Below are 22,286 nucleotides of genomic sequence, written 5' to 3' on the forward strand. Positions count from 1 at the left end.
GCTCCGGAAAAGCGGTAATGCCACCATCTAACACCAGCTTCAATCGCCCGAACTAGGCGGAATTTTTATTCAACTGCGATAATTTAAATTTGGTTTTGGTGAACATTTAGAGGATTTCTTTATCCAGATTGGCTGTAACTTTCCGGCAGGTGCCCAGTGTCTCTTTCACAGTATTTATTTGATTTCTTGTCCCATTTGTATTAGTAATCTTATAGAGCTCGTCGTGGTGCTGCATGAGACCAACCAACACATATATGATTTGCGGCAGGGGAAATGAGTGGCGCACTTGCTCTTATTCTTAGCTTGAAAAACAAACGCAATGGCAAAATGTTACTGCTCTCTGGTTTATTGAATGCTATGCTCTGTAATTCACATGTGCATACACATTATCACTATGTACAGTTCCTGCTCTACAGGATACAAATCTTTGCCCGTCCTTGGAGGTTTTGGTGGCACCTTCGTCAGTATTCCGGATACGGAAGTAGTGGTATGATATTAAAGTAGACGCACTGAAAAAAAAGGGTGAACAATTATTCCGATCCAATGCACATCTTGGAATCAATGTGAAGCCATGCTTCCGTGAAGAGGATAATGAAACACTATAAATATAACACTTTAATGCAAAGCTAAACGTGGCATTAGTACTGCTACAATAGCTATGCGCTATGAAATTCGATAAATATCACCACCCACTATGTGGCCACCCGAGATGTGCGATAGCTTTTCTAGCACTTATGCGAGCAAATTTGTCAAATTAAATGTACTACCAGAGGTCTACCGTTACAAAGACATAGTGACAGCATTACGTTAAATATATTTACACTGAGCAATATGTTCACTAATCTATTTGCTTTGGTGAGTCGTAATAATTTAACAAGCAAGAAATCAACCTATACCGGACACACTTTCAAAAATAAACATAGTGAAATATGCCATCTCAACAAAATGAATATTGACTGCGTAAGGGCCTATTCGTTCACCTTAACGTTACCGGTCGTTTACGGCGCCTAACCAGTCACCGAGAGAACCGGAAAGACCACCGAAACACGTATTTCACCCTACTATTACGTGAATAAGTAGCCTATCTGAAGTTAGAAAGGTAAACAACTAGGTTGAAAGGCCCCGATCATTCGAGAGGCGAAATAACTACTTTCGAATGACAATATTTCCCATTTTCCTTCGTTCCCTGAAATTTACTAGAAAATGACAAACATTTTCGCAATTTGGTAGGCCTTTCAAGTTTTGTGAGAGCCAAATTTTCATATTGAAGCACGATGGCATTAAACTACGCCGTTGTTTTCGTTTGCGGCAAGGTAGGAACGGAAATACAATTTGCTTACCCTCAACAGGGCAACCAGGTCAGCGAAAGTCTGCCACTGCCGAAAAAAAAGGAAGTGTTAGGTGAAACCAACGCGTATCTTTTTTCCCCGAGACATTTTGCGTCAAAAGCCTAAGCGTTGTCTGGCATTATCTCGGCAGACAAACCTACACACACGCAACGCATTACACGCGCCATGTTTTACCTGCGCAGCAAACAACGCTCGCAAATAAATTCTCATTGAATTTGACTCCTACGAAAATAACAGGCATACTTGCAGAGTATCAATCGTGAAACCCAAGACATGCCTTGTACTAATCTGGCCTCACAGATATTGCATTAAAGTGTTCAAATTAAATATAATTCCGGGGTTTTACTTGGCAAAAGCTCGATATTATCAAGAGACACACTGTAGTGGGGGCACTTCGGTATAATTATGGCCACCCGTGGTTCTTGAAAGACTGTATAAATTGAAGTACACGATTGTTTTTGCCTTTTGCCTCACCGAAATGCGGCCACAACGGTCGGTATCGAACCTGCCACCTCGAGCTCAGCAGCCCAATACCGTAACCACTAGGCTACCGCGTTGGGGCTGGAGCAGTGGTAATTCCCGTGAAATCTGTCACCATCCAATTCAAGACCTCTCGCATTACATCATCGACGGCTGCAGAACTCGCAGCTATCCGTGCTGCTCTGCAGTGGCGCAACGACGGGGGGGGGGGGGGGGTGATGCGGGGGTTGTAACCCCCCCCCCCCCCTGAGGCCGACTTAAGCCCCCCTTTTGTTTAACCCCTTTTCTTTCCTTACGCATTTGAGTGCTGCAACTAAGATGTAAGACGCGCAATCGTCTGCACAGTCGCAAAAAGCACATTTTTTGACAATTTCCCGTGAAAAAAATCGAAATTAGTGCTGTTTAGATGGTATTGGCAAACTGTCAACCCCCCCCCCCCCCCCCCTCCTGGCAGAGATCCTGGGTGCGCTACTGCTGCTCTGGAATTTATTGGTCCCAAATCATCACAGTCATGGTCCATCTTTTGTGACTCGAAGGCAGCTCTCCAGTGCCTGCTGTCCCCTTTCAACCACGGACCTAACGCACAGTCGCAGACATCCGACTACTTCACCATCACGCAACCGACAAGGGGCACACCATCATCTACCAGTGGATACCGGGTCACTGCGGAATTTCGGGAAATCACAGTGCGGATGACGCTGCCCGATCGGCCCACGATGGTGCCCCTATTGTATCGATACCACTGTCGAGAACAGACGCAGCCACAAAACTTCGTTCCCTCGCACGCGAGCTTACGCAGACTCTGTGGAACACCAGTGACTTCAGCAACGCACGCCTCCACAGATTGGATCCACGTCTGCAACTCCGTCTTCCACCAGGGTTACCACGAGCGGAAGCAACACTTCTGTGCCGACTGTGGCTCGGCGTTGCATTCACGAACGCCTATTCCTTCCGCATTGGAATGGCTGACAGCCCTGCTTGCGACAACTGTGGCTGCGAGGAGACATTTAAGCACCTCCTCTGTGACTGTCCCCGCTACAATGTGGCAAGAAAAGTGCTCGCGACGGCGCTTGAAAAACTGGACAATCGCCCCCTCACAGAGGAAAAAGCTTTAGGACACTGGTCTAGACGGGCTTCGGCACTCAAGGCCTTAAGGGCTCTGTTGAAGTTCTTAAGGGCTTGGGAATTGTGCGACCGGCTTTGAACGTTGTAGCGCGTAGGGTCGCGTTATTGCGCGAATTTTCCTACTTTAATTTTTTTGTTTTTTGTTTCTTCTATCACCTTTTATTCCCTTTACCCCTTTCCCCAGTATAGGGTAGCAAGCCGGTATTTACACTGGCTAACCTCGTTGTCTTTCCTTTCTTTCTTTCTTTCTCTCTCTCTACCGCGTTGGGTTGTTCAGAATGTATCCTGCGTTATTGAAAATTAAAAAGCTGAGGTTACGATGCGTATTTTTTCTGCTTGTGAAATGCTTTATGGGCGGAATTGTGAAACTCTGTCGAAATCATTCGAGTCAACAATTCAGAAAAGGATTTATGAGCGAGAAATAGTAATTTATTATTTTGACATGTATTTGGAACCATTTGTACTCATGATGAATGTTGTACAGGTGTGAAAAATGTTCACGTAATTTTACTTCGGCCCAGTGTCGTGCTTATATTCTTTTGTGATAGATGACGCAGTCCTCGTTACTGTAACTTTCGCGAAATAGTGTAAATGTAATCAAAACACACAAGAGCTTGCAGAATAAATTTAAGTTACAAGTCCTAAATATAAGCCTATGTAAAATATGGCTCTCTGCAGAGAGGTAAAAATAACCTAATTCCTCACTCAAAGATGACATTGTATGTAAAGATGATCTAAAACGACCACACTATTATTTTCGAGTTTATTCTAATCGCTGGTGAGCACTTGTCCAGTTTTCCACATTTTGGAGTACATTTAGTCAATGTATTGCTTCCGCGACCGACCACACTTTTTCATTGATAAAGAACACCACAAAGTATAACACACCTGTAGCGCTGCACTGCCGATCCGGGCAGCATTACATGTGTAGCGTGCGTTGGAAAATGTGGCCTGACTATTACTAACTGAATGAACAAGCGTGGTGTGAGCGCGCACAAACAAACATGAATAGATCACACTGTATGACTGCAGACAACGACTGTCAAAACGCTGGCAGCAAGCCCATACGCTGCAGCGGCCGAAGGTACGTGCGGTCTATCGCTTCAACAGAAACTGACCGGCGAATGCACAGTGCATAAAGGTCAGAGCCGTGTGGAGATAAGAGACGGTGCGGTCGAGCGACGAGCGCGGTTGTTGGCAGAGTAGAAGTGCGCCCCCCCCCCCCCCCCCGCTCCCTCCGGCGCTGGCTTCCCGCTTCCTTGCTTGCGCGTGGGAGAGATAAGAGACTGTGCGGACGAGCGACGAGCGCGGTTGTTGGCAGAGAAGTGCCCCCCCCCCCCCCCTGCTCCCTCCGGCGCTGGCTTTCCGCTTCCTTGCTTGCGCGTGGGAGATTGAACACCACAAAGTAACTTAAGGCAACGTGTCGTCATACTTACTGTGACGCTGTCTCCTTCCATGCAGATGTTTGCGATTTCATTTTGCTCAGCGCACTTCGAGATAAAAAAGAAAAAAAAGCGTCGATTATCAGGATGAGCAACACTTACAGAGTTAACCTTATTTGTAAGGAACACCTATCTTTTGTTCTTTGAGACGACATGATGACGCTGGCGAAGTGACCTAGCGCAAACGCGTCCTATATATGATGGCAGTGCACATTCTCCAAATAACAGTTCCTTAAGATGTCAGCAAAATATTTAAAGTTTTGATAACTACGCAAGGACACCAGAGGCCACCAAATAGAGAAGAGGGCGCTGAAGTGTCCCCTGTGTCCTTGCGTTATCAAAACTTTAAAGCATGTTTTATCGACAAGCCAAACTTACACCTACTTGTTAGCAAAAGTCACGTGCTATAGTGTTCCTCGTTGTTCTTCACGCATTTAGGGTTCTTGTGATTTGAATTGTGAGTTAATCCGGCCTCGCGGTGTCATCTGCTAGGCTCATAGTCTGCTGAGCCCACTGTCTGCTCGAAAATACAGTTTTGTCGTATGATCCTTCACCTAAGGAGCATACGTGAACTAACGCAGTTTCAACCGTGCTGGTACCTAATTTTGATTAGTTGTCATTCTCCGCCTCCCTTTTGGGTGCGAATATGAGCCTGTCCTTTTAACAGCGGAGCTGTTTAAGCCGATCGTTAGTCCGTGCAGCTAGAGCGAACAGGAATTGTGGGCCGATCCTGGTGGTATACTGCAGAAAGGGTCCAAGCGCAATGGCACATACCCCTGTGAACTAGCGAAGCTGATTAAGCCTAGCCCAAATGCGTGGCCAATACCTTGCGATAGCCTATTGAGAGCCAATCAATAGCTAATCGATAATCGATCAATAATCAATAAATCCCGGAAAATGCTGGGGACGACTTGGTAGTGCCTAGCCCATCCCAAATAAGTGGCCAATACCTTGCGATAGCCAATCGATAGCCAATCAATAGGTAATCAATAATCGACAAATAATCAATAAATTACGGAAAATGCTCGGGATGACTTGGTAGTACTTAGCCTTGCCCAAATACATGGCCAATACCTTGCGATGGCCAAGCGATAGCCAATCAATAGCTAATCAGTAATCGATCAATATTCAATAAATTCTGGGAAATGCTGGGGATGACTTGGTAGGGCTAGGTGCCGATCAGCTCCGCTACTCCTTTAGCCTTGCGCCACTAGTGCAAGCTACTGCTAATTTTTTTCAATCCGCTGCTAGTTATATCCAACGGGCTTTCCTAGTCATTCTAAAGCCTTGCCGACGGGTAGCGCAATAATCGCAAAATACAAACGAAGACGCACATACACAGACAGTGTGCGCCTCTTCTGTTGTGTTCTGGGGTTATTGCGCTATCTGTCGGCAAATAGGTATTACCAGCTAGCCCTATCTTCAACATAGCAATTTTCCTAATGCAATGAAGTGCGATGTATTTGCTGAATCCCGTGTAATTCTGACATATCAGGTTACACTCGCTGCAATTAATATTTTGCATGCAACAAAAACACATATTGGTTAGCTCAGATGGTAAGGCAACTGGGGGCCCAAGGAAGGAGTTGGTCCGAGCTTCGATCGCCTGACTAAGAACTCCTAATGAAGTGCGAAACCTTCTTCCTGAGAAAGCCACCTGGGCTTACTCTGTAGCTTCTAATGACTGTCAGGTGAATTAACAATTTGCCAGATATATTAGGAAGCATCCGTGACCGAAAAACAGGGACTAACACTTGCGAAAATTTTTATATGGGAAAGCTGAAACGTGAGTCATATTAGACCTAATATCGGTCATCTATCTTACATTCCCCAGGTCGTTGACGTCAGGAACACTCAAAGTAACTGGTGCGGCGCAGGTAACTGTCACCATAGCAAGGTACTCCTCGCATGTGTAATTGTAGATATTGCTCGGAAGAGCCAATCCATAGGAACACCACCGCACAATGAAGTCTGTGACATCTAGAACAACAACAACAAATAAGTGTCAGCAATGCACGTGCAACAAAGGCTCACTACTGAAGCGGCCGATTCACTGACTCTCTCGCCTTGGCGGTATCTGAACTTCCTGTAAATATTGTCGTGACTCTGATCTCAAAAATAACTCAATAAAGGAATCATAATGACGAGATCAAAATGGTTAGATCGCTTAAGCAGTAAGCTGAGAATACCTTATTCAAAAAATTAGAATCAGGACAACACAGCTGAAGTCTTCACTTAAGCCGCGTATGATTAAAATGGGACAATCCCATAAAAAAAAACCTTGAAAGGGAGTGACGGGTCATTTGAGGCTAAAATGAAGAGACTACGTGCCATAACGAAGCAAACACGGAAAAAGAAGATGACTAAAGTGCAGGTAAAATAAATCAGCTAAGGTCGTAACACTACATTTGTTCCAAGATGCCACCATTTCACTGAACCACTCGCAGTTCTATCTTAATTGTTATTCGCGATAAAAAAAACATTAACAGTCGTTCCGTTTCTTCTAGCGAAAATAATCATCTCTTTCGCTTTTATTCGTTTCACGGTGGCCTTTGCAGTGACTAAAAAATTCCGGCGGAACCCATCTCACGATGAACTTCGACGTTAATGCGATTAGCATTGAAGCAATCCAGCGACACGTCGTATTGTCAAAATTTCCACTTCTGTGTTTCCGGCTTCTTCAATTTTCTGTTACTGACATCTTCTTCACTTCCTTCGCCCATTCTGTTCACTTCACATTTTTTTCCCACTCGGATGCTTTTGAACCAGACCTTTTTTTTTTACATCTCTCTAGGTAACTTCGTCAATCTTGCGGTTGCCGACTTCATCACTTCTTGCTTCCTCTTCTACTTGTCTATCCGGGTACTTGCCCAGTGGAACATACTCATTCTGGAAGATTGGCCAAGAATGTTTCTATACCTAGTGTCACAAGTCCAGTTCCAAATATCCAGTGAGACAAGTTGTCTATTATTGCACAAATCCGATCGTCTATGTTATCTATCTCGATACTGCCCATTTGGGCACATACTAAGTGGCCCAAGTTAGCAAGAACAATGATAGAACGTGTAGCAACCTTAGAACCAACATGCCCATATCGCCACCCTCGGGGTTAGAAACGCACATCGCACCGAGAAGTGCGTGAACTTCCCAAAGAATGTCAATCGCGTTGAAAGATTACTAACGCGATCAGAATTCTTAGGGTACTTGACTCTCTTTCCGGGGTCTGTCTGTCTCTGAACCTATGTCTCTAATCGCATAGGGCTGTTGTGGTTAGGGGACAGGATTTGAAACGAACCGTCATGACAAGTTGGCTCCCTGGATATCTGGCACTGTGTATGTGCCGCAGTTCAATGAATCTCTTTGATGCCAACTTCACCACTGGCAACAATGTGCAACTGGGTGTGTGCCGAACTTTAATTAACCTCTTCGACGTCAACTTGGGTCCACAAAGTATCTGGGACAGGGTATGTGCCCAACCACTCTTCAACGAACTTCTTTTACTTTAACTTGGGTCACTCGGTATGCGCCCCTTTTCAGTGAACCTCGCTGACGCCAACTTGAGTCACTGGGTATCTGCAGTTTTTCAACGGCAAAAAAATTATACGGTGATGGGTGGAACCGAACCCGTGCCACATACATTTAGATATATGTTCACACATATGTCATGCACGGACTTCCTGGCGGTGCGGCCAGATGGCACAGCTGGTCTTCTTCTTCTTTCTGAGGTTTTATGTGCCAAAACCAGTTCTGATTATGAGGCACGCCGTAGTGGAGGGCTCGGGATTAATTTTGACCACCTGGGGTTCTTTAACGTGCACTACAACGCAAGCACACGGGCGTTTTTGCATTTCGCGCCGTCGAAATGCGGCCGCCGCGGTCGGGATTCGATCCCACTACCAACTGGTCTAGAGGCACCCATGTAAAGGGTAATTAAAAGTGTGAGTAAACAACCAGGAGCGATCAAAAGAAAGTGAGAGAAACACAGGCAATGAATTGGATGCACGGAATGAAAAAAAAATAAGCCATGAAGACTTACAAGAATGAGAAGAAAGAAACTAGAAGGGAAAATATGTACGATAACACTAAGGGCAGTGTCTTGATATTTGAGGCTTAAGCTGGTTGCCTAAGGACAACATACCGGAGCAAATATTCGCGACAAAATGAGGCATGTGTGTGCTGCTGCAAGAATCCGGAGACCATTAAGCACATCCTAATGGAATGCGAAGGGATTCACCCAGTGAGACCCGTAGGTAACGTACACCTTCCAGAAGCGCTTGGATTTAAAGTGGACGGAGGCATTAACCGGTCCGGAGTCGAGATAAGCAAGAGACGTTTAGCGTACTGGTGAAAAAAAAAGCAGGGAAATACGACCGGATCCGCTAGCGGCATAGGTAGCGGTGCAAGGTAGATAGAGAAGTTTTGAGGAAGAGAGCCTAGATTATGGAGATGTATGCAAACATGCATCATTGAAAAGCATGCATGTACAGCATAGCTGATTAACTCAAGCAGGCTAGATGACCATTTTTCATTCCCTTTGCAAAGGTGAAGACAATAAGTCATCATCATCATCAGAACCGCGAGAGGAGCCAGGCGGGATACACGCCTCATATAGAATGTGGTTCAGTGGTGGCACTTCGGCATGTCCTCAGTGCATTGCCTCAATGCAAATATTATTACCGTCGACATCATGTGGGCTGGTTTCGGCCAAAATGTTTACAGCTTTCGAGTTTATGCCAAGTTATACTGTGTTGGTCAGACATAAAATATATGAGCTATCTAACAAGAGTCACCTGTGCTTGCCTCCTCGACAAAGTTATTGAATGACGTGAAAGATTTCGAATAAGCTATCAGCACCACAGAACAGGACAGGAGAGAAGAACAATTTCTTGTCAACGTACATAAGCTTTGGTTGCGATCTTCTTCGGGAAGCGTGGCCGCCACGGCATCGTTGAGCGCAGCTACCAGGGCTTGGACTTTGTATTCGGTGTCGTAGTTGGTGCACTGCAAGTAACCGAGGAGTCAACCGATCGCCGCAATGAACGGCTCCGAAGGCTTTAGCATATTTAGCAAAAAAAGAAATAGTGGTGGTTTTGAATTACTGATTGACAGGAAGCTCCAAACTCATTATTTCCACCATGTAAGACGGTGTGTAACATCCCCGCCTGTCCACGGGTGAAGGTAACGCTTTTCTCAGTTGCGTGACATCATTGCTGCACTTTTGCGGCAAACAGCTGTGTACCTCCAGGCACACGGCGTTTTTTTTAAATAGGGCAAAATGCTCGTGCGCACGATATCAAACCACAAGCTGGAAATATCGTCACAGTATCAGTGCCAGTTATGTGACTGATACTGTTGGGATTAGTGAAAAACAGATCTGCAGGCTTTTTCTCTATAGCAAATAAAGGGCGGTGGTTAGCGTAACTAGAATTTAAGCACGTATTACCACTTCTACACCGATTGAAATTCGCCGCACAATCGCTCCTCAAAGCCTGTTTCACAAACACATTACCAATGACAGAGATCACACACTCTTGCTTGAAGCTAGCGTGCACATGCACATCAGAGCCATTTCGACAGAACTCGGTGCGAACTCTAGATATAGCGGAGAATCATTTTCATAGGGAGTCCCATTAGATGTAATAGATGATGAAACAGATAAAAATCACCCGATATTTAGGAGCACTTACGTTGATCAATCCGCGGACTTTCTCCGTGTCATTTTCCTGCAACAAGAATAAGCGTGCCGGATTATTATTGTTTTTTTGTGTCGCTTCGCAAAGAGTGGGGACAGCGCCCCTCTGTGGCCAAGGCAACGATTAGATAAGGATAATATAGGAAATTCATAAATGCGAACCTGGTTATCGGGTAATGCAGTAGTCAGGTAGCTAAATAAACGAAAAACATGTTCTTACGCTGAAGTTTCCTATTGTAGGGCTGAGCCACTACAGAACACTCAAAGAAAGCGCGGGAGAGTGCAGACGAAGCGGGTATGTAAACGAAGGGCGACGATATGCCTTATGAAGGAAAAACCTAATTGTGTTTTTATGTCTCTGTCCCGTTTGCACAGCTATCACCGCTGAGAATCTTTCTTCAGTACGAAAACACGTGAAACTACTCGCAGCCTGGATGTCATCATGAATAAACATTGCAAAATCCTTCACAGGAATGACTAGCCAGACAAGTGATTAAAAATGAGCAATATCCTTTATTATGTGTTATGTGTTACATGAACAATGTCCTTACATATATGGTTAGTTACTTTTTTATGTTTTTCGCACTCCGTGTTTTTTCGTGGCACGGGCAACGTTTTGCACCGTAAAAAAAAGAAAAAAAAAAGAAACAAGCTGACTTACGTTGAACGGTGTGCAGATGTCAAGAGGCTGTTGGTCGTAACAGTGGGTCTGGTAAAAGAAATAAGCAAAGTTTCGAGTGCAAAGTGCAATGACGTTTACCAAAACTATTCAGATGCAAAACAATGTTCCCAAGGAGGCTGGGTGGCTGGTCGTGGCAACAGACAAAGGGATGCGTGTCTTTCTTCGACAGATATCTAACACTGTTTCTTCCTCGGCGTAAATAAATACTTGGAAGAAGTTCACTGCTTTAGGGTTTTTTTCTTACACTATTTGATGAGAGAATACACTGCTGAAAATTCGAAAGGTCAATAAATACAAATATTGAATCAATCTTGACGGCCAGATCAACCTGACAAGGCTTTAGCATATGGCATAACCTGTGTCGACCATCCGAATGCCTTCTCATTGTACTTCTTTCACACATTGCTTTTTAACATTTTATTTTACTTTTGCATACTTGTTGACTGAACATATTTATTTAGGTTTAGACGAAATGAAAATAATACTGCTTATTACCGAGTAATTTATCCTGTATCACCCGTCATTTCATTATCGCCACCACTGACGGGCATGTCTCGAAAGGAATCGTTCTGTCGTTTCAAAACGGCAATTTCTAAATATTACTTAAAGCCTTCGTGGAAACACCCGGTATATTTCGGAAGTTGTCCTGCCATTATGTTATCTATTTATTGATAAAGTATTGCCACACGAGCTATGAGACCTCTTTCTGTACGTTTATATACAATCTGCTAATTAGCTCGATTGTACTAATAAACCGAGAATTAAACACAACTGAGCAGCCAGATGTTTCTCTGATATCAAAATATTGCCGAGTTCTGGTCATAATCGAGATTAAAGGGCTGTATTATTCTTCCGCAGAAATCACTCTTGACGAATGGGGCCGCTTATGCACAGAAGCTCATTCTACGCCGAGAACCTCGAAGGTCTTCGAGGTTCTGTTGAGCTTCTGCCGGCCACTGCAGCCATCTTTGATTCATAGGCCCGCCCATAGGTGGCGCCACACTGGCACATAGCGCAAGATCTATTTGAAGAGAGAGCATGAGTACTAGTTCTGTAGAAAAATGCAATGACCCGCAGTGGTTGCTCAGTGGCTATGATGTTGGGCTGCTGAGCACGACGTCGCGGGGTCGAATCCCGGCCACGGCGGCCGCATTTCGATGGGGGCACGTTAAATGTGCACGTTAAAGATCCTCAGGTGGGTCCAAATTTCCGGAGTCCCCCACTACGGCATGCCTCATAATCAGATCGTGGTTATGGCACGTAAAACCCCATAATTTATTTAAAAAATGCAATTGAACAACAATTTCAAAATAAGGGACAATTGTACAAACTTCTTGTTGTCTTATGCTGACATGCAGCGCAACGTTTTCTCTGTAGTTGTTGGCTACACTGTACCGTTTATAAGCGGGACATTGGGCTTCATGGGTGCTGGTACCGTACTTACAAAGTGACGCCGCCGCTTTGCTACGTTTTTGCGCCCTTTTCTCGTTCAACGAGGTTCCATTTCCTGTAAAAGTGACGCTTTGGGATCCTCAAAGTGATAATCTTTCGCGTAGGGAGAACTTATTCTCTGCCTTCAGCCTTCCGTTAGATGACTGTGAACGAAATAGTTATTGATACTTTGTGACTGTCTAGAAGGAATTTTATCACGTTTCACACAGGAAGGTAATTGCAAAACTCCATTCCACATTAGGCGATGTTCTCATTGTACAATGAATATAGATTTACTTATCTAATCGATAGCAGTTTGTTGAGATAAGTAACAAAAGAACTTCATTAGCACCTGTCTCGCCAGGAGCACCCCAAAGCAGCGTTTTGGAGCCGATATTGCTTGTAACCTACTAAACAGTTTAGTGACTATCTGTAAGAAGAAATTCCCATTGTTCGCGGATGCCTGCATTCCTTATGATGAAATCAACCAGATAACCGATCACGAAATATTTAGCAATGCAGGTGAAGAACTGCGATAATTGGCAAATGTCCTTGAACTTACAAATTTTGTGAGATTATCACCCCCCCCCCCCCAAACAAAATAGAGAAAAAAAGGAAGAAGCGCCTGTCTAAGCCTGCACTGTGAACCCCCTTCACTAGAGTTATTGAGCACAAATCGGTATAATGATAATTCATGATCTTAAGTGGGGACGCCTCATCCGCATAACTGCAGGAACTGCTTTAAGATGCCTGTTGTTCCGAAGGAAACAAACCTACTTATCTACGGCACATTTGTCCGATCAGTGCTGTTCTCGAATACGCGATTAGTGTGTGGTTTTCTTATAACAAGGTATTGTTATCGAAATTAAAAAGAATACACTTTATGGAACATTGGTTTACATTTAATAAGTATCAGCGAACACGTATTCAATTCAGCCGGTTTGCTAACTATATAGAAAATAGAGCAAAATTATTACGATTGAAGTTCTTGTTTCAATAATTGCATAATCACAATAACGGGGATACGTCCAGGTTTTCTTCATCTGTCAACGCAAGACCTACTCGACATAACTATTGACAAACGCTTTGCGATTTTTTCACCGATTAAAGATGACTTATATATTATATTTCATTTTTGTGAATGCTGAACGGAATAGTTTGGAAACTTCTGTAACGAACACTGAGTCTTTCGGTACTTTTATGTCACTGCTTGATGAAAACTTCTACAAAGCTCAGTCACATTGTCGACCAGCCTCTTTTGGCTTCACCATGAATGTTGGTTTCATTTTAACTCAAATTGATTGCGTGTAATTCACAATGTATTCCTAGTATTATTCACTTGTGAAAATGAGCTTGCTGTAAGCACGCTGAGTGAGCACCAGTTAGTGTTCTTTATCTCTATACTTTTTCTTGCTTGATATATTTGCATTTATATATTGTGTTTATTGTGTACGAAACTCTCTTCATTCGCTGTATGATAGTTCACAGGCATGTTAGACCGACGTGGGAACCAATAACCTTCAAGCTTCAACGTCAGGGGTTTGGCACAATTGTTTATGTTTTGCAGCGGCAACTTTCAGGCTACATGTTCGCGCTAGGCGACGTCTATTATGACCTCCGAAATGTTTAACAGATATATAAAATAAATAATTTTTTTCTTCTCCCAATGTTCAGTAGAGTAATACTTATGTACGTGACCTTCCTGGCTTGGATCTCCCTTGAGATTGGTAGTGTGGTGAAATACATAAGTAAATAAAAGTAAAACTTTATCTGAAACCAGCACGCACCCATAGCAGCAGGAAATTCTTGAAACATACAAAATGCGATGCTTATATATTAGTGACCCCCCCCCCCCTTCTTTCATGGATCAGCACATTCCTCCTCATAAGGGAGCCTTAGCCTATAGTACATATTTCGACACATAACGCGAAATCCAAAATTTTCTCTTCACCCACTATAAGCAATGAACTAATTGTACCTGCTTGAAAACTTATTGTAAAGGGTCTTTACTTTTATTGGCGTAGCAGGTTACTTCCACATGTTGCAGTGGCTGGCGGTAAAGGAGGAGATATTAAAGGCCAGCTGCTACGAAATTTAACTTTGCCTAGATTAGTAATAAATGTGTGTTAGTATATGCTACTGAAACAATCTTGGCAAAGCTGCACGGCTGGTATTTGCATAATTTAATACAAGCAGCATTTAAATAGCACCTAAGTAAACGCGACGCATGCACCTGGTGGTTAGCGGTTGTGACGTAAGTTCCAGCAGCGCGAAGCACTGAAGTGCAGAAAGAAAGGTAAAAAACAATGAGGTAAGAAGGAATTCAAGAGGACAAAAATAGCGCGTTTCTTTAACTTTCATTCCGCACTTCAGTGATTCGCGCTGCAGAAATTTACGCCATAACTTAAACCAACTCGCCCGCATCGCTATTCTTATTCAGTAAGTTCCAGCCGTTCGCCTCCGAGAAATTTCAGTGCACCGAGGACAGTGGTAGGCGGTACCTAGTCTTGAGGTCATGCCTGAGGAGTCGCGCGATCTGTCATGCGTCATTTCCCGCTAGCGGTAATGGCGGCGTTCTTAGTTTTCTTTTTTTTAGTTGCGGTATCGAAAACGCGTACTATTCCGCGACGCATCCACTTGTATTGCAAACATAAATCTTTGCATGGAGGCCTTTCTGTATGTACACTATCTGAGTCTGCTTTTTAGTCGAACCAGGAGTTCCAACAATTGACCTTTATTGAAGAGATAGCAGGACAGTTCGTCCAGAAGAGCGTGCCCTTAGCCTGTGTATCCTCACTGGCGCCACAGGTCGACGGCAGGTCACTCTGCTATAATACAATGAACTATATACACATAGTCTAATACGCGGCATGTGCACTATGCGCGTGATAAGCGGGGCAGTAAAGTGTAAGTAAAGCATTCTTTACCACACTACATATGTTGGCCTGGCAGTGCACATTGCGATGTGCACATCCAGCGGACATGTGAGAAAGCGCTTACCATGTCAGCCGTAAGGAAGTCGGGCACAGTGATGGTAATGCATGGCGCTGCAGAGAACGAAAAAAATAAAAGCCCAATTAAGACGTCAAGTATACATTTGAAGGGAAGTAATATTATTGTGGTCGAAACAAGGTAGTCAGAAACGCATAAAGCCCCGCACACTTACCAGGATGGGATCGTCGTTTCCAGTTATCATGCTTTGCGACGGAAACTGCCTTTAAATGAGACTTAGCCAGGCAGGAAAATAATTTTTTAATTTTCTCAGAGGTAACTTTCAGCGGCGATTTTTGGATAGTTCAAGCTCACTTAGCATCTCCTGCACAGGACCAATGAGAGAAAGTTCCATAGCGTGCTCTGTTTTCCCGTTGTGACTACTTTACAAATATTAGCTTTTTTTGCCACATGGAATATTGTAGTGATGTGCCGCCTTTCAATGGTTCTTAAAACGTTCGTATGAGTATTTTGATTGCTTTATGATTTCTCCTGGCGAATAACAGTATAGGAGCGGCGGTGCTTGCACTGCAAGGATCGCAAGCATTTCTGCGATCGTAACATTGAGGACGTTAAAGTATTACGCGAGCGCAAGTTGTTTTCGAGAAAGTGAACTTGTGCAGCTCTATTGCGGCTTCGACCACTGTCAGAAAATTAAGCTGGCATCACGTGTGTTCGCTACGCGTGCAAGTAAAGTAAGAATGAGAAAACTTTCTTCTATTCTGTATGTGTGTGTGTGTTTCGTTTTCCCCCTTTTTTGTCGAGTGATCCCAACTTTTGATGCTCAGTGGTGGTCTGTGGACAGACGGAACAATTGTCTGTTTTACCTATCAGTATTAGTGTACACTAAAATTGAGCTGAAGTGCCTACGGCAGGCATTACCAAATCCTGACGGGGAGCTTACCACTGTCGTTGAAAAGAAAAGTGTAGAATCATTGCATTCTACCGTTGCTAACATATGGGGTAGAAACTTGGAGGCTAACAGAGAATCTCGAGAACAAGTTAAAGACCGCACAAAGAGCGATGGAACGAAAATTGTTAGGCCTAACATTAAGACACAGGAAGAGAGCGGTGTGGATCAGAGAGCAAACGGGGATAGCCGATACTTTAGTCGACATTAAGCGGAAAAATGTCGCAGTTTCGCCCGAAAGGCGAAGCATCAATTGCGATAGAAAATTGGTAGAGAGCTATTCAGAGTAGGGATAGTAGAATAGTTTTATAGGCCGCATAAACTTGGACACATTCGCTTTCTAACTGAATTGACAAGCGTGGTGTCATCGCGCACAAGCAAACATGAATAGATCACACTGAATGACTGCAGACAACGACTGTCAAAACGCTGGCAGCAAGCGCAGCCGCTGCAGCGGGCGAAGAATCGTGCGGTATATCGCTTCAACGGAAACTGAGCGGCGAATGAACAGCGCATACAAAGGTCAGAGCCGTGTGGAGATAAGAGACGGTGCGGGGAACGGCCTCCACAGCCAGTGCAAGCGTATTTGTTGGCAGAGTAGAAGCTGCTCCACCCCCCCACCCCCCCCCCCCTCCCTTCCGCGCCGCCTCACCGCTTTTTTTTTTGGTTTCGCGTGGGAGATTGCGTTGCCAGTTCCCCTTGCTCTGGGTTGCAAGATAAGCACTTGGTGCCGTAGCACAGCGTCGCCCCGCCTCCCCCCCCCCCCCCCCCCATACCCCTACGGCCTTTCGCGCGACAATCGCGTTTGCTTTCCGCCGTGCGTTGGCTCTCCGTGATAGCGCGCGTTCCCCGCACGCTTTCACTCGCGTATACGGCGCGCGGCGACGATATTATCGCCCTTGGAATCTATACGGAACCTCACGGCGATGGCGACGCCGACGGCAGAAATCCGTTTAAAGTGTTCATATAATTGCTATCGCAATAAAAGTGGAGCTGAGCAGGCCACGTAATGCGTAGGATGGATAACCGGTGGATCATTGTAGTTACAGAATGGATACCAAGAGAAGGGAAGCGCAGTCGAGGACGACAGAAAACTAGGTGGGGTAATGCAGCTGGGAAATTTGCAGGCGCAAGTTGGAATCAGCTAGCGCCAGAGAGGGGTAATTGGAGATCGCAGGGAGAGGCCTTCGTGCTGCAGTGGACATAAATAAAGGCGGATGATGATGATGATTAGTGTACACAGTTTTTCAAGTAGCAGTCGCCTGTGCTGGTATTGTTATTGGTACAATAATAAACTTCATTTTGTAAGCGCAAGCCACGCAGTATTTTCTGCAATAAACGCTCAAGTGCTTGAATTTTCGTGTACTTCAAAGCAGTCTCACATGATCAGTTTCTTACGAAAATGTACTTAAGCAGTAGAGAGACTCTTTAAACGCCTGCTGCAGAGCACATGGCCTTCTTATTGGCTTCATCTTTTGGCCTTACAAATTCTGTGTGCTACCTACACACACAAGAAAAACCGCTAAGATGCATTGTTTGCCTAACGTGGTCCACAGATTTCCCCAACGGGTTACCTGCGAATGTCAATCGACATTATACGAAGAAACATTGCAACACTACGGCACACAACGATGACACTCTAAATCAGGCTAGACCATAAAGAGTTAATTAAAAGTCTGTTTTCATTCTATTGGTGTAAGTTTACATCTATAGATTTCTAGCGGAGTAGGCGGAAGGCCTAGTTAACTTTGTTCAAATTTAGTGCCCAAACCGCACCACCCGTATATCAGCGTGACGTTACGGTCATCAGTGAATCATTTCTTGTAATTGGGCCGTTTTATCGCAATAAAGAGTTGCCCAAACCAGAGAGCTCGCAGTGCAATTCCGTGGCATCCCGATATGCTAGTGTAGAAATATCAAGGGTGTGCTAACACTCACCTGTCATTTTGAATATAAAATGAAATCAAATCAAATTTATTCCAACATACAACCGATGTTGAGGACCGTGGACAAAAAGCCAGCAAGGCTTGACGTAATGCATTTTTTCAGCCTCACGTATATAGTTCGCTGAAGTTATGATTTAGCTTCTCAGCATTCTGGAAGCGCAATTTATATACTAAACCTAATATTCCTCTTTATAGGCCCCTTAAGTCCCCCCGTTGTTTGTAGACAATCTACAAGCGTCATTGCAAAACAAAGAATTACGACATTACACCATCTTTCGGAGGCTATTTCTTAGAAGTAAATTGCAGATTTATGCGTTTGTCAGACGGGCGGATATAGCGTTAGACTGCGTGACCACAATTCGCCAATTGTTTTATTCGAAGGCTGCCATAGGAAAACGTATTTAACGAAATTTCTTACCAAGATTACTAGAGAGAACCGTTCACTAGAGAGAATCGTTCAGCCACTATGGGAATGGAGCTTAATACGTGGATTTGTCTAATCTTCGTTTGCGTGGCTTCAAGAGCTCTTGCTAGCGTTGTTTATTACGCTTTATCTTTCAAAATTTCAGAGGTGCTGTGGTTTTCTAAACAGAGCAAGAAAATTAACATTTGCCCATAGGCGCTGCAGATGGATTGGAACGCAAAAGGTCTATATATAGGGAAATTCGTCAGCTGCCCTGCGTTACCATGCCGGTTGACCTGCCACACGTGAAGCTCAGTCCACAAGCACAATCGTTAGAGTTCCCTCTGGTAAAGCTTGCAGGGAAGTCTAGGCGAACTTCTGAGAGACTCCTTTGCCTCTATCCACTTCACCACACCGACGCGTGTAGGCGCCATAGTGCTTCAAAAATAATAAATAAATGAAAAACAAAATGTGCACTGTATGGCCTTCACTAATTCTGAAGCCAGCTGTATTTTTTAAAGATTTCAATTCTTATAGCGTAGTTCTGCATGCTCAATGGAAACGGACATTGTTTAGCTGCTGACCTCGGATGTAATGACGTTTTGTCTTGGCTCGTGGCGATTGATCACGTTAATGCGATCACAATAAATTACAATATTTAGACTAACATACGGGCTAAATTCACACAACCTTGATTTCATTACCTTGCTTTCAGTATTGTATAAAATATTGACCAACATAATTTCCAATAGAATCAAGTCAACACTTGACTTCAGCCAACCATAGAACAGGCTGACTTCAGGAAGGGATATTCTACGATGGATCATATCCATGTCATCAACCGTGTAATCGAGAAATCTGCAGAGTACAGTCAACCTCTCTACATGGCTTTCATAGAATATGAAAAGGCACTTGATTGAGTAGAGATACCGGCAGTCATAGAGGCCTTGCGTAATCAAAGGAATGAAAGGACGAAAGGCTGGGAAGTTAACCAGTTTAGCACAACCGATTTGGCAAATATCTACGAGGATTCCGCAACTATCTTGTTCTCCACTAGAAAAGTAGAAGGTGGCCTATCAAGAAAGGGATTGGGCAAGGAGACCCAATGTCTCCAATGCCTCCTGTAACGCATGCATGCTCAATGCCTCCTGCAACGCATGCTTCTAAGCATGCATGCTTAGATGTATTCAAGCTCTTAGACCGGGAAGGCTTAGGAGTGAGGGTCAACGACGAATGTCTCAGCAACCTTCGCTTTGCAGACGACATTGTCCTATTCAGCAACAATGGGGACAAATTACAACAGATGATTGAGGACCTTAACCGAGAAAGTCTGAGAGTGGGGTTGAAGATTAATATGCAGAAAACAAAAGTAATATTCAATAGCCTGGCAAGGGAACCATAATTCAGGATCGCTGTCAGCCTCTAGTGTATGTAAAGAAGTTTGTTTATCTAGGTGAGTTACTTACAGGGGACCCTGATCATGGGAAAGAAACTTACAGAAGAATAAAATTGGGTTGGATTGCACACGATAGGCATTGCCAAATCCTGACTGGGAGCTTACCACTGTCGTTGAAAAGAAAAGTGCGCAATCATTGCATTCTACCGGTGCTTACATACGGGGCAGAAACTTGGAGGCTTACAAAGAAGCTCGAGAACAAGTTAAGGACCGCACAAAGAGCGATGGAACGTAAAATGTTTGGCCTAACGTTACGAAACAGGAAGAGAGCGGTGTGGATCAGAGAGCAAACAGGGATAGCCGATATTCTAATGGACATTAAGAGAAAGAAGCTGGGCAGGCCATTTAATGCGTAGGATGGATAACCGGTGGACCATTAGGGTTACAGAATGGATACCAAGAGAAGGAAAGCGCACTCGAAGACGGCAGAAAACAAAGTGGGGTGACGAAGTTTGGAAATTTGAAGGTGCAAGTTGGAATCAGCTAGCGCAACACAGGGGTAATTGGAGATCGCAGGGGGAGGCCTTCGTCCTGCAGTGACATAAATATAGGCTGATGATTATGATGACGTGCTAAATACTGTCGTTAGCTCTAACGCAAAGTTTATTTGCAAACAGTGCCTAAAATAACAAATATATGACGTGCACACAGAGTTTGACCCATCGACATTGTCATTAACATCAAACCACACATTGTCATTAACATCAAACCACAAAGCTGAAGTGTCACTTGCGGCGAAATGCATTAGCTGAAGGGCTCAGTGACTGCCATGTGACTGGCCGCATCACTTACCATACCCCCCTTGCGCCACGCCAAGAAGGAAGGCGAGAGCCGTAGCGACGAAGTACTTCATGTTGAACGTTCCGTAAGTAACTACTGCCGATTAGGACCTGGGTGTAAGAACGCTCCTTTTATGCTTCACTAAAATCTAAATTCCTGTAAATGTAATTATGGTTGGTGCAGCTCGCACATGGGCAGACAAGCAAAAGGAAAACATCTGGGCCACATTGCCCGGGGTAGAGCAACTGCACGTGTCGAGAGGACAGCGTGCAAAGCCAGCGATGCATTTTCTGGGGATGATGTCAAAGAAGGAAGAACACCTACTCCACTCTCGGCGGGATGATATTTCACGAGAAAACAGAACAGCGTGCCCTTCAACCGGATGTGCGGCAGCTGAAGAGGCAGCAGTAAAGCCGAAGCGAATACATGTGTACTTCATCGAGCGGGACTGCCACCACGTGCCTGCTACGTCCGGCCTCTACACCAGCGAGGTTATTAATCCCCGACATCATAAGTAAATGAATAAAAAAGATGATGCAGTTTTTAGACACGAGTACAATAAAACACAGATGCACAAAGGCAAGTCGGAAGCTGTTAAATAAAGGAATGAAGAAAGCGAACCGTGTACGTAACGTACTATGATGTTTTTGTTGACCAAGGATATATTTATTGAAATGAATATATCCAGGTGACAGAATATATCCTGATCATGGCGACGTGTCACCAGAGCGTCAGGTCTGCCATATTTGACTCTGAACTTTCTTGCCATGTCAGTGTGAGTATAATATATTTTACTTCTTTTTTGCAAGCTAGCTAGACAAGAGACAAAAACATGGTGCAGATTTGTTTACCGCATTCTATCGAACAGGCAGTGTTCTTGAGAATGTGGTCTCTTTTGATTCCCTTTCAAAGTCGGTCGTCCTTCAACGGTGTAGGGTTGTACTTGCTTTTCCTAGATTATGCTTGTCTACCCATCGCTTTTCCGGTGCCAAAGAAATGAAGTCCGTGTACCAAATGCTGTGTAGATGAGTTGCCAAGAAGCTGCATGGCCCCTTCAAAGCGGTCGTAACAACTGAGCCAGATCGCAGTCACAACCAGTTTCACCACAGCTGTTTTCCCCTTTTTTATTTTATCTTCCTCCTTTTTGTTACGACCTTTAGGCGGCGGTGGCGACGCCGCCAGTTTTATTTTTAACGCCACCAAATATTTATTATTTTTATTAAACTGTTATCATATGTATCTATCAGTTATTCGTATATTTATACTCAGCAGCCCCACAGCAGGCTTCTTCGCATACAAAGTCAGTAATACGGGAACTTTCAAAACAGCCTGACGAGAATGGTTTATCGGTGATCAATATTTTTTTCAATTGTTCCTTATTGCTTATAAAGCTACCCATGATCTATATTTACACTGTTATAGCGATTAAATGTGTTAACTTCACGAATTACGCATTTTTGTGCACATACAAGACACTAAACTTTTCGCATGAGAGACAGATTTTGCTGGGGTACTTGCGAATGAGCGCTTACGCCTTAAAATTATGATGCTGAGGACCAACTGACGCAGGAGACACGGCTTACCATGTTAGCCGTAAGG

At 44.1% G+C, this 22,286-nt stretch overlaps 1 protein-coding gene across 1 annotated transcript; it reads right to left on the bottom strand.

The window, feature by feature from the left end:
• Positions 1–330: 330 nt before the first annotated feature.
• Positions 331–20,889, bottom strand: LOC119464827 (uncharacterized). Its single transcript, XM_037725731.2, has 9 exons — positions 20,700–20,889; positions 15,202–15,248; positions 10,750–10,797; positions 10,084–10,119; positions 9,295–9,397; positions 6,222–6,376; positions 4,391–4,444; positions 1,341–1,376; positions 331–509 (listed from the first exon to the last, which is right to left on the bottom strand). The coding sequence occupies exons 1-9, from the start codon at positions 20,758–20,760 to the stop codon at positions 462–464; spliced, it is 588 nt and encodes a 195-aa protein (XP_037581659.1). The 5' UTR covers positions 20,761–20,889; the 3' UTR covers positions 331–461.
• Positions 20,890–22,286: the final 1,397 nt, after the last annotated feature.

This window comes from Dermacentor silvarum, chromosome 9 (genome assembly GCF_013339745.2).
Source record: "Dermacentor silvarum isolate Dsil-2018 chromosome 9, BIME_Dsil_1.4, whole genome shotgun sequence".
Classification (NCBI taxonomy): domain Eukaryota; kingdom Metazoa; phylum Arthropoda; class Arachnida; order Ixodida; family Ixodidae; genus Dermacentor; species Dermacentor silvarum.

Excerpts from the sequence above, each read along its gene's own strand:
- LOC119464827 (XM_037725731.2), bottom strand. The coding sequence starts at position 20,760 with ATGAAGTACTTCGTCGCTACGGCTCTCGCCTTCCTTCTTGGCGTGGCG. Across the intron at positions 6,377-9,294 it reads AGATCGCAACCAAAGCTTAT|ATGTCACAGACTTCATTGTG; the intron begins GTACGTTGACAA and ends TTGTTGTTCTAG. Across the intron at positions 1,377-4,390 it reads TGGAAGGAGACAGCGTCACA|TGGCAGACTTTCGCTGACCT; the intron begins GTAAGTATGACG and ends TTTTTTCGGCAG.